General features: G+C 36.2%; 2 protein-coding genes and 1 long non-coding RNA gene across 4 annotated transcripts in view; 2 read left to right on the plus strand and 1 right to left on the minus strand.

The window, feature by feature from the left end:
- LOC113511198 (uridine 5'-monophosphate synthase-like) overlaps positions 1-6,174 on the minus strand; it is a 29,176-nt gene extending 23,002 nt beyond the window's left edge. Inside the window, exon 1 of the mRNA XM_026894815.3 lies at positions 6,020-6,174. Coding sequence (XP_026750616.2) covers positions 6,020-6,021 — 2 coding nt within the window. The 5' untranslated portion in view covers positions 6,022-6,174. The remainder of the gene's footprint in view (positions 1-6,019) is intronic.
- Positions 1-13,594, plus strand: part of LOC128202519 (uncharacterized) — a 108,987-nt gene that overhangs the window by 70,081 nt on the left and 25,312 nt on the right. The gene's annotated exons all lie outside the window — the stretch shown is intronic.
- Positions 1-13,594, plus strand: part of LOC113516478 (tubulin beta chain-like) — a 37,307-nt gene that overhangs the window by 5,038 nt on the left and 18,675 nt on the right. The window contains exon 1 of one of the 2 annotated variants that reach the window (XM_052903167.1): positions 5,070-5,189. The exons of the other annotated variant lie outside the window; for it this stretch is intronic. The gene's annotated coding sequence lies outside the window, so the exon portion shown is untranslated. Of the gene's footprint in view, positions 1-5,069; positions 5,190-13,594 lie in introns of those variants that run through there. 2 annotated transcript variants of the gene reach the window in all.

Consider the following 13,594-nt stretch of genomic DNA (forward strand, 5'->3'; position numbering starts at 1 on the left):
TGGTATGTTTTAAAAGATCCTGCGCTGAAGTAGGAATATTTTGACATTTTAATAAATCTCGACATTGACTAATGAAAAGTAACCGTTGAAGTGAGAATTTAAGACAAACGAAAAAAAAAATGATCAAAATCAGAAAAAATGTTGTGGCAGTATTTACAGATAGAATTATCCAATAAATTAATGCGTTGCAGATGTGCAGGAAATTTACAATGACCTATCCGCAATCTACTTAATGTAGTGTAATATTGTCTACCAAGGAAAACAGTAGATTTTTCAAACTAATAACCATAGAGTATAATAATTACTCTGTAATCATAATAACTTGATCAACGATTATTGCTATGTACACCATAAACGTTCACTTGTTATAAATGTTTTTTATTACTCATAACTTTCTTAATGCAGCAAAGGAAATCTATTTAATAATATTCCGCCATTATGTTCATAGTTTACGTAAACATTGATAAATGAACAATATTCTTGTTGTATGTTGTAAGCAACCGTTAACTGTCCACTGCTGAATATAAGCCTTCTCTAGGGGGTTTTGCCAGTAGTTGCCACGCGGCAGGAGGATTAGCAACCGCAGTTAGGCTTTAGATATGTTTTAAGAGGGACACTGCTGCCCATCCCTCGCCCTCCCTTAGTCGCTTCTTACGACACCCACAGGAAAGGAAGGGGTGGCCTATTCTATGCCGGGACCACACGGAATAAGTTGAGTGTAATTGTTAAGGAAAATATATCTTTTCACGTGTAGTTACTCAGTTTTGTCAGAATTCAAATTGAATTTTAAGATATTTAGATAAATTTGGATTGCACGGTATACGAGTATATAGTTCGAGTGTAACAGGCTTTTTTAACGCATAATAACGAAATGGTAACCCCACCTGTGCTATCGGTATATGCTGACGGGCTACCAGTGAGGGATGATAGGTGACGATGAAAACAGGTCAGTTAGCCAATCGTAACGAATTCCACTAGAATTGATCACGATGGTTTCCAGGGGGAGCCGCGTGGAGGTCGACCTGATAGGGTGTATTTCTAGCAATGGGACAGTTAGACCCCTTTATTAACAATCTCTTCCCCCCAAATGTAACAGGTCTTATCAATTCTTTTAAATTTAAATTACGATCTCTTTTACTGGAAAAATGCTATTACTCTGTTAATGACATCTGTACTGGTGATTAACGTCAATGCTATTAATTCAAATAAAAAATAAATTTGAGGTATACATATATATATCTTTTATGGATGAATTCCAAACAAATTATCATACTGACTAGGCAGCATGGTCTCCGACCTTAGCCTGTTCCATAACGGAACAAACGTAAATAAAAAAAAATATTATGGATGAAGTTGACATTGTTAATTGTAAAATATATTTATTATTGTTATTCAATACTTGTAATATTTAATTTTAATTTAATGCTTTTTTGTATAATCATAATTAATTTCAGATACAATTAACATTGTTTTTTAAATAAATGACTAAATAATATAATGATAAATCTTCGCTTATCAAACGCGCTCAAATAAAAAAAAAGTACAGTCGAAAGTAGATGGACATTCAATTGTCTGAGTTAACATATAGGAAATCATTTACACATAGGGTCGATAGATTGATATACGGATCGTGTATGAAGCGGGCACCGTTGTTCAGAAGACGATTCAATTTCTTTAAATTATTGGTTAAGGAGGTTATGAAGGTCAAGTTGATGATTCCATTAGAAAGCCCACATTCACGTTACAATAAGACAATGTAAAAATAGTCTAATAAAAGAAATATAAGTGTTATGACAAGTAAAGATTTAGTAGAACTTGGAAATAAATAAATTTTTAGTTTAAGTTTTTTATTTAACTATCTATAAGAAAACTATCAAAAATTAACTTAAATGTCCTTTACTTAGCTATAGAGACTAACGGATTTCGGACGGAGTACTAGAGATAATAAATGTGCATAACTTTACTAAGCTATCGAAAACTTACTCGTATATTGTAATTTTTCATTAGCCCTTATTAAATAATAATAAAAAAAAATTATTCCATGAAAAAAATTACCATAGACTGCAAACGTCCGCGTTCGAAATTTAAAAATCGCGCCAACTCGGCGTGATTCACGCGGGGAAGTGTCTGCGCGTGCGTGGAATACAATACCCGAGCGAACATAAGTGGTATAAAACGCAATGACCGGCCGCCTGTAATCGGCTATGGTGACCGCCATTGTTCCATTCTTTCCAGCTGACGAATTTCCTGATGGCAAAGTTTGTCTTATTTGGTTAATTGAATAATAATTACTGTAGAAGGAACATTTCGAGACGTTTTTGGATGGCAAGTGCGGTAATTCTGACGAATTTGACGGTAATCAGGTCAGTTTTGGTTATTTTATTTAGATTTGGTTAGATATGCTCTCAGATGTTGAATATAGTTGATAATAAAAATTTCAATTGTCTCATTTGGAAACATTGTTATAATCACCCGACGGATGTGGCAATTGACTCGTAAGAGGGAGACTTTGTACAAAAGTCGTTTGCTTGGGTACCTCTGTACCATTCGTGTTTCTACCGTGAAGCAGTTGTGTTTGCATGGCTGTGTCTCGGTTTTAAGGGTGGGATATGGCGTGAATTTACTGGGTAAAGAGGAAGAAAAACTAGTCTATATCTGTACATATAATAAAACTGTAAAGGTCGAATGTCTGTACATAGAAAAAAAAACGCTAAAAACCGAATCAAGGCGATGTTAGACGTGAAATAGAACTGTTTGTTTGTACGGGCAAATCTCCGTAACTGTTGGGCCGATTTAAATGAAATTTTGCATGGTAGTACTTTACTTTTTGAAGGGTGGGATATGGCGTGAATTTACAGGGTACAGAGGAATAACACCTGAGTCCTCAGGAATGGCAACGCATGGGAGGTATCATGGGCGAAACAGTATACTCTGTTATGTCCATGGTACTTTTTTTTTATGGATGAAAATGGTATGGTAACCCCGCCTGCGCTAACGGGATACGCTAGCGGAGCACCAGTGAAGGGTGATAGATGAGAATGAAAACAGGCCAGTTAGCCCATCATGATGAATTCATCAGGAATTAACCGTGATAGTTTCCAGGGGGAACCGCTAAAAGGTCGACCTGGTTGGGTATATTACTAGCAATGGGATTCTCAGTCTCCATTACTAACAATCCCTTTCCCCCAATTTGACATATAGCTGACAAAAAGTTGACTCATTTTTAAAGCTCTATGTATATGATCTAAGCTTGTAGCCTTTTTTTTTTAATACGTTCACCAGATTTACTGGAAATATGAGCAAGATTTTAGCTAGATATATGACGCAGACATAGGGTTGCCAACTTTTTTTACAAGAAATAAAATATATTTTGGTCTGAGATGAATATTAAACAGTATTATAGAGAAATGAACAGTATTTTATATATTTAAGGTTTTAAATACATATTTTTAGAACTTCTCATGCAGCTTATTAATTTAGAGTCTTTTTTAAAAACTTCATATGGCTCACCAAAATTATAAGTAAAATTAAAATAAATGAAAAGCTTATTTTTTTTTAAATTAATTTGCTCTGAGCGCCCTCTGACATAATAAAAAAAAAATTGTGTGAGCGTCTAAGTCTATTTATTATAGTGTTAGGCACTTTGATACTGAAAACAGTATTTTTACTTTATTTTTGTTCAACAGTAAAAAGTATAATGTAGTGATAAACAGTATAATACTGTTTTTAACAGTATAGTTGGCAACCCTACGTAGACGGGGGGAAAGGGATTGTTAGCAATGGAGTTTGACAGCCTCATTGCTCTTAGGTCAACCTCCACGTTGTTCCCCCTGGAAACCATCGTGAACAATCTTTGTTGAATTCGTCACGATGGGCTAACTGACCTGCTTCATCCTCACCTATCATCCTTCACTGGTGCCCCTCCAGCATATCCCGATAGCGCAGGTATACCATTCCATTATCACCTATTAAAAAAAAACCCTACGTAGACTGCCTACGTGCAGCCACTGCATAATATTTGATCGATAATCGTTAAATAAGTTACAATAATAGATTTATAATTATTTAATAATTAGGTAACTAATTATGAACTAAATCAATTACATTCGTGAATGTGGTCGAGCGTACGTCATAGTAATTGCAACTGACTTCAAAGTTGAAACACATTTTTTTGTTGTTTTTTTTTTATTTTTTTTTATATTAGCCATTGTCAACTGCTGAACACAGGCCTGTCCTATAAGATGGATTTTGTCAGTAGTTTCCACGCTTGACAGGCGGATTGGCAACCGCAAGTGGGCTTTAGTGATGTATTAAGAGGGACGCTGTTGCCAATCTCTCGATCATTAAGTTACGTTAGTCGCCTCTTACGACACTCATTCGAAAGGAAAGGGTGGCCTATTTTAAGCTAAGATTCTATTCTATTTTTTTCTTGTTAAATTTGGAAATTTTTTAACCGACTTAAAAAAAGAAGTTTTCAATTCGGTTGTTTTTTTTTCTTACATTTATTACCTCATAACTCCATTAGTTATAAATCGCTATGGAAAGTGGTAACCGTTGCTTATAGACAAGAACAGTACCAGAGTATACTGTGACGCCCATGGTACTTCTCACGCGTTGGCATTCCTAAGTACTATGGTGTATATTCAATTCACTTTGATAATGTTTCGCAATTGTTTAGAAATATTGTTTAAAATGTTTAACAGCTACATTAAATAGTAAATCATACATATATTAAAAATACTCATAGTACCTTTTCCTCCGTTTTAGTGGCTATCATTTATTAAATAAAAAATATATAAATAAATATATAATTCTATCCTATGAATAAATAAATAAATAAAATATTCTTTTATAATTGATTAATGATTATATTATTATTGGTAAGGCAGGCGTTCCTAGGTTACGGTAACCGCTTACCATCAGGTGGGCCGTATGCTTGTTTGCCACCTTAGTGGTATTAAAAAAAAAATTGCAAAACAAATATTTGCACTTGCACTAATTTTGCAACCACTTGTCCATAATGACCGTTAATGACCTATTTTACAATAAAACCTATGGAATCCATCACGTTACGTACAAACGTTCCATATTTCTTGTGCCTGCCGTGTTCTGTCTTTGTTGCTTAGTCATTTCTGTGCTAGCATTCAATACACACGTTTGTAAGGAAAATTTCCCGTTTCCGATCATAGGTAAGTACGCTATATTGATAATTGTATATCCAACATTATTCCTGTACACGTCTCACGCTAGCCAGCGACCGTCAAGGTCATTGCTTCCAGACTATTTGTGTTCTACGTAATTTAATTGCCGAGATAGGTCCGCTATCAGTAAAAAGATCGTCACACCATTTACTTGAATCTATACGACGTTAAATAAATAAAAAAAAAAACTTCGAATGCTTTTGCCCGCGTTTTTGTTTTTTTTTTTTTCTTATTGACATTAGCATTCAAATGATGCCCAGACGTGCAAATATACTGACTTATATTAATTCTATAAATACGAGAATATTACGAATGAACGATACCATTTTGTGTTTTAAAACAATATGCGCAATGCTTTATGCAGTTTTTGTAATGTTGTGTTGGTAACAATAACCAGTTTTGACGTCATTGGACAGGAACAGCTGCTGTTGATTGTAAATATACTTTGAGAACGTTTAAGGCGTCCATTATATGTATATTTTGTTTTGCAAAGAACAATTATTATTTATAAAAAAATTGTATTTTAATAAACAAATGCGGAATTTGAAGATGGAATTGGTTTTGATTTGTGCCTAAATGGTATTTTTTTTTATGACAAAATGGCTAATAAGTTGAGCACCTGCCACCCACCTGTTAAAAAGTGGTAACTGTCGCCTATAGACATGAACAGCATCATGGGTTAATATGTCTGAGAACTATAGTACCCTAGACTATAGTAGCCTTCGTACCCTGTAATTTCTTTGCCATATCCCATCCTTTAAATCAAAACATATCTAGCACAATTGAGAAAAAAAAAAACAAATAAAAAAGTTTCTTACATCTGACACCTCTAACTTGCTTCAATTTATGGTTCACCAATTTTTTTTTAATGTCCATAAAAAAAAAGTTAGTCACATGTCTTCACAATAATATTATACGCGGTACCTTTGGCTTGATGCGGTAAACTCACTCCGCTTCGTTGAATAAAGGGTGACTCTTATATAATGATGTCAAGTAGAACCAGTTCTAGTTAGATTTATCTGGATATACGTATGGATAGATTACCTGAGCCTTGCACATGTTAAAATGATTAAACAATATTATAATACAAGAATATATAAACTTTCGGATAACTTGACGAAGGTAGATGGCGTTGCATATTTCTAAATTGCCATCTCATCTACGTACGCTTTTTAGAAGCTAAAAAAGTACCAAAAAGTGACCACTTTTTGAAATGTGGACGCTTGCAAAAGTAGTTAAATAAGAAATATTCATAAATTTAATAATATACATACATAATTTACTAGAGGAAGACTTTGTACAAAAGTTTGTTTGGACACCTTAGTTCTATTCGTGTTTCTGCCGTGAAGCAATTGTGTTTTCATGGTTGTGTTTCAGTTTGAAGGGTGGGATATGGCAGTGAATTTACAGGGTACAGAGGAATAATACCTGAGTCCTCAGGAATGGCAACGCATTGGGGGTATCATGGACGAGACTGTATACTCTGTTATGTCCATGGTACTGCTCATGTCTATAGGCCACGGTTACCACTTTCCATCAGGTGGACCGTCAGCTTGTTTGCAAACAATGGTTTTGAATCATTGAATTCAGCATGATAATTTCCAGGTCAACGTGGAAGTCGACCTAACAGGGTATATTGCTAGCAATGGGACTGGTAGTTCGCGTTACTAACAATCCCTTCCTCCCCCTAATTAAATACTAGGCTAAGAGATAGGTTTAGATAAACGCCGCCTCAGAATCCACCCCACTGAATGTGGCCATCTTAGTACAAAGTCTTGGGGGGAAAGGGATTGTAAGTAATGGAGACTGAGAATCCCATTGCTAGCAATATACCCAACCAGGTCGACCTCCTCGCGATTCCCCCTGGAAACTATCATGGTTAATTCCTGTTGAATACATCATGATGGGCTAACTGGCCTGTTTTCATTCTCATCTATCACCCTCACTGGTGCTCCGCCAGCGTATCCCGTTAGCGCAGGCGGGGTTACCATACCATTTTCACTCATCGAAAAAAAAGTACAAAGTCTTTGACCTTGCAAGCATAGCTAACTAGCTGTTAAGCAATCGACAGATCGATTCTGACATATTGACTGTCGATTTAAAATTCTGACAGTGTAAACAGCAAGGACGGTAGCGGAAAACTATGGCTGTTTACCGTTGGAGGCAATACAGTTTGTAAGATTTTTTTTGTTTCTTTGTTCATGTTGGATTTTTGACAGTTGCCACTCTTTACATATGAACTTTTTTTAATGGATGATAATGGAATGGTAACCCCGCCTGCGCTAGCGGTAAACGCTGGCGGGGCATCAGTGAGGGATGATAGATAAGGATAAAGCCGGTCAGTTGGCCCATCGTGACCGATTAATAAAGTGATTATTAGTGATCGAACAGCCGCATTGCTAGCAATACACATTATCAGGTCGACCTCCACGCGGTTCCACCTGGAGACTACCGTGATTGATTTATTATTGAACTCATGATCGGCCAACTGACCTGCTTCCTAATCACCTATCATCTCTTACTGGTACCCCACCAGTGTATACCGATAGCGTAGGCGAGGTAACCATTCCATTATCGTCCATTAAAAAAAAAAATAGGGGAAATCATGTTCGGTTAAAAGCTGGTATAGTATATGGTAAGGATTCCATTGAACATTTTTAATAACGAACCCTAAAAACAGTAAACTGACTATATTAGTTAGTCATGATAGATAGATAGATAGATAATTTATTTGCATCACTTACAGCACACAAACAGCAAAAGACATAAATGCAATATGAAAAAAGGTAAAAAAAGATACATATACAAAAAATTAAAAAAAAAAAAACAAAAACAAAATCAGAATGCATAAAGTTAGTAACAATTTTTTTTTCTTCATACGTGTTACACAGTAATACAAAATGGCCGGGGGGATTGTTAGTAATGGAGACTAAAAATCCCATTGCTAGCAATATACCCAACCAGGTCGACCTCCTCGCGGTTCCCCCTGGAAACTGTCATGATTAATTCCTGATGAATTCATTATGATGGGCTAACTCGGCTGTTTTCATTCTCATCGATCTCTTTTCACTGGTGCCACGCCAGTGTATCCCATTAGCGCAGGCGGGGTTACCATTCCATTTTCATCCAACAAAAAAAAAAATACAAAATGGCCACAACTCAGTTCATTGTTTTGTCCTAAAAAGAGCAAAACACTGATACTCTGTTGTGGCTAATTTGATACGTTATTTTAGATTTCTCAGTATCCAAAACTCTGTGACTAAGTACCTAGTAGTCATAAATTAGTAAATTTTAAGTCTAGTTAATCTATGGTGTATGAAAATTCAGTGTAAAGTCATTTGACTTGTGACTCAACCAGGAAAGTGTGAATCATGACTACGCATAGTTCGTCTTTCGTACTTCCTTCGTTTCCTTCGCTCGTATACCATTAACCGATTTCAAAAATGGAAGAGCTTCTTAATTTGGTTGTATTTTTATGCGACTTATAATGACAAACAAGCTGACGGCTGACCCGCTGGAAAGTGGTAACCGTCGCCTGTAGACATGAGCAGTACCATGGACATAACAGAGTATACTGTTTCGTCCATGATACCCCCCCATGCGTTGCCATTCCTGAGGACTCAGGTGTTATTCTTCTATACCCTGTAAATTCACGCGATATCCCGCCCTTCAAATCGAAACACAGTCATGCAAATACAAAAGACGGTAGAAACACGAATGGGACAGAGGTACCCAGGCAATCGACTTTTGTACAAAGTCTCCCTCTGATGCAAATTTTAAATCAAAAAGATAGATAAAAGTTTATATTTTGTTCTACACACAAAAAAAAAACTATTTATTAATTAATTTCTGATTTAAAAACATTACTGTGCCTTTTTTTTTTTAATTTCTCTGTATTTTTACGCAACTAATTTAGACGGTAGTTTGTTAATTCTATTCCGATTTAGATGATTTGAAAGTGAGATTTTTTTTTATGTATGTATTATATTGTTTTTAATGAAAGTATGCATTTCCAATTTGACAAATGAGATATAGTATCTTAAACAATATATTTGGACAGTTTGTTACCTTATAAATACTTAGACAAAAAATGGGCTAATATTTTTTAAATAACGCTCTTTTTATAACGTAGTAGTTTAGACAGAAAATAGTAGGTAGTTACAGTTGTCCCAAAAAAAGTTTAGTTAACGGTCGTCTGACCGTTCTTTTCGGGACATATCTGATACTCAATACTCCAACAGGTATATCCAGATGTAGGTATCCAAGATTTTAATGGTATCGACTGAAAACGTAACCGAATAAAAACTGTAAACACCAAACGCACCTACTTTCCATGTTCCTGGAGTTTGGCCAATGATAGTCGAGCGCGTCGTAAACCCAGCGATATCCGGCTAAACACTGCAAGTTCCGGGTTTAATGGATTATATTTGGACTTGTCTGGAAATAGGTAATCTTGTGGGCATATTTTTTTTTATACGACTTAGAATGGCAAACAAGCTGACGGCCCACCTAATGGTAAGCGGTAACCGTCGCCTATAGACATGAGCAGTACCATGGACATAACAGAGTATACTGTTTCGCCCATGATACCCCCCCATGCGTTGCCATTCCTGAGGACTCAGGTGTTATTCCTCTGTACCCTGTAAATTATATATTCTACATTATTATTATATTATCTTTAACTGTCCACTGCTGAACATAAGCCTCCCCTTGGGGGATTTTGCCAGTACCAATTCATTTTCATCCAAAAAAAACATACTAAACAGGAATGACAAATACCACGCGGACAAAGCCGCGGGCATTAGCTAGTTATGAACAAATTCTAAAAGACATATCCTTGTATTGGGCGAGCATGGCCGCGTCTCGTAAATGCACTGAAGCGCATCAAGTTCAAGGCCCGCGGCTGCAGTCACCTGATACGAACACGTAGTGGAGCGTCACGCGATGGTTACCGGACTCGCCATCACTGTCTTAGGTGGACGGTACACGGTCATACTGTACTCGAGTGATGATATGTATATATATAGATATATATATATACATATATATATATATATATATATATATATATATATATATATATATATATATATATATATATATATATATATATATATATAGATATATATATATATATATAGATATATATATATATACAGTAAAATTCTATGTACATTTCACACACCGGACGGTGTTCTCTACCAATCAACCATTGGGCAAACCGAGAAATACGTAGGCGGTGCATTATTGAATAGAGGAAAATTAAAGCAATATTTGATATATTCATATAATATAAACATACACATAATATATTAAATAAATAAATAAATTCATAAAATATTACTATATAAAACAATTAAATAAAACAACTGCAATAGAAGAGCAAATAGTAATCTATGACTCAAACAGAGTAACCAGCAAGAGAAGCTTAAAGGGAAAGTGATTTTTCTAAGAAATAGGTACGCAATTTGTGTTTAAAAACTGGCTTATTTATAGGTAGATCTTATGTCAAGCGGGAGTGTGAACCAGTGTTTAATAGTTATATGACTTTGTTATTGTTATTACCTGTGCCCAACAGGGTCCATAAGGGGGAAAGAGATTGTTAGTAATGGAGACTGAGAATCCCATTGCTAGCAATATTGGGTATAGTTCCAGGTCGACTTCCTCGCGGTTCTCCCTGGAAACTATCATGGTTAATTCCTGATGAATTCATCATGATGGACTAACTGGCCTGTTTTCATTCTCATCTATCACCCTTCACTGGTGTTCCGCCAGCATATTCCGTTAGCGAAGGCGGGGTACCATACCATTTACACCCATCAAAAAAAAATTGCAAACCCGCGAATCCACGTTCTAAATTAAAATATTTACAATGTAAAACTGTTTATGAAACGCGTAGTTTGTGTGTGTATGTGTTTGAGTGTGTGTGTGTATGTATGTATGTGAATTTTTTTAATGGATGAGAATGGAGTGATAATCCCGCCTGCACCCGGCACGTCAGTTAACCCATCTTGATGAATACACCTGGAATTAAGCATGATGGTTTCCAGGAGGAACCACGTGGAGGTCGACCTAACGGGGTATATTGCTAGCAATGAGACTGGTAGTCCGTGTTACTAACACCCCCCCCCCCCCCCCAAAAAAAAAACACTAAGTGTGTGTTTACGATTGAGGTTTTTCGGAACGGAAAATGTATTTACTTCGAGTACGTACACCTCTTGTGACAAACAAACAAACAGGCATATCCGTATTTGAAGTATGACTACATTAGGCAGTGTAATTGGATAATTTTTCCTAATTCACATGATCGTGTTTTAGGTAATCATTGCTTCCACCTAGCCGCCTGGCCGTACAGTGACCTTTCTGTCCATTTGTCTTTCTAGATCTCGGCTTTTATTGCTAATTACCGTTTACCGCCATCTGACCTGTGTTTTTTTTTTAATGGATGCTAATGGAATGGTGACCCCGCCTGCGCTAGCGGTATACACTGGCAGGGCACCAGTGAGGGATGATAGGTGAGAATGAAAAGGCAGGTTAGTTAGCCCATCGTGACGAATTCCACTAGAATTAATCACGATGGTTTCTAGAGGGAACCGCGTGGAGATCGACCTGTTAGGGTATATTGTTAGCAATGAGAATAGTAATCCACATTACTAACAATACCTTTCGCCAAAATTACTAGGTTAGGTCTCATAACACCATAGTCCTCAGGTACAAAGGGCTATGTTTGTGAATTTTTTATGTCCTTAATGCAGGTCAGGTCTGTAGGCGACGGTTACCATCTTTTCATCAAGTGAGCCGCCAGCTAATTTGCCATTGTTTCTTAAAAAAAAAAAAAACGCTATAAAAAACTATCAGTCAATAATAAATGCTTCGTCATTATTTATTTAATTTAATACAGGCAACACTGGCTTAAAATTAATTTCGCTATAAAAAAATAACACAAAACTCTATCGTAATTAAATAAATTAATTACTCTTTTAAATAATTCGGTTATTTTTTAAATATATATTTCGAACAATTAACGACAAAAGATCCTAGTTCTATATTTGAATTGCAATACGAACGAAGTCGCGGAGCGCAGCTGGTATAAATAAACAGTAAAAGAACAACAGGAAAGCAAGTACAGTCATCGCAGAAAAACTCGAGGCGAGTAGGTACAGTGCGACGGACAGATCGGTAATTATGGCGCCGTCGGGTCGACGACCTGCAGCGCAATTGATGCTAGACAGATTAGGGTTATTTTACCATTCTCCAGCTAGGTAGATAGGTATATAATAGGCGCCGACCTCCGTACTGGTGTACCGCAGAAAGGTACTTATTTCTGAACGAAGTAACCGTTTCAATTTACAGTCGATTTAATGTCTGTGCAGGAAAGAAAGAAAAAAAAAAACAAAAATAAAATTCGAATTAAGAACTTCCTTTTTTAAGTCGTTAAAAATGAGAAAAAATATGCTACGGTAGTTAGGGCGTTCGACATTTGAAACAAAGAATAAAAGCTTATCATTATTCCGTTTAAACAACTAGTATACTATGTATATGGCCAGTATTAAGAGAAGAATTACTTTATGGCGGCGGTAGTCACTTACCATCAGGTGAGCCGCATGCTCGTTTGCCCCTTGTGTTGTAAAAAAAAAATTATTAAACTATATAATAGAGGAAATATGTTAGTCCCATATAGGTTTAATTGACCTACAGAACAGAAATACTTTTTTTATACAACTTAAAATGGCAAACAAGCTGACAGCCCATCTGATGGAAAGCGGTAACCCTCGCCTATAGACATGAGCAGTACCATGGTCATAACAGAGTATACTGTTTCCCATGATACCCCCCACGCGTTGCCATTCCTGAGGACTCAGGTGTTATTCCTCTATACCCTGTAAATTCACTGCTATATCCCACCCTTCAAACCGAAATACAGCCATGCAAACACAACTGCTTCACGGTTAAAACACGAATGGGACAGATGTGGGGGGAAAGGGATTATTAGTAATGGAGTTTGATAGCCTTATTGCTGGCAATATGCCCAGTTAGGTCGACCTCCACGCGGTTTCCCTTGGAAACCATCGTGAACAATTCTTGTTGAATTCGTCACGATGGGCTAACTGACCTATTTCATCCTCACTTATCATCCTTCACTGGTGCCTCACCGGTATATACCAAAAGCGCGGGTGGTGTTACCATTTCATTATCACCCATTAAAAAAAAATGGGACAGAGGTACACAAGCAAACGACTTTTGTACATAGTCTACTTCTGGTAAAACTTTATTGCACCATAAATAAAAATATACAATGACAAGTGAATCATTATTATTTTATTTATTGTTTTATTAAGTAAAATACTTTTAAGTAATTTTTTTTTATATAATTCTGTCGCTAAAGTCAAAAT

This window comes from Galleria mellonella, unplaced genomic scaffold (genome assembly GCF_026898425.1).
Source record: "Galleria mellonella isolate WM207_F2 unplaced genomic scaffold, CSIRO_AGI_GalMel_v1 utg1053, whole genome shotgun sequence".
NCBI classification, from domain to species: domain Eukaryota; kingdom Metazoa; phylum Arthropoda; class Insecta; order Lepidoptera; family Pyralidae; genus Galleria; species Galleria mellonella.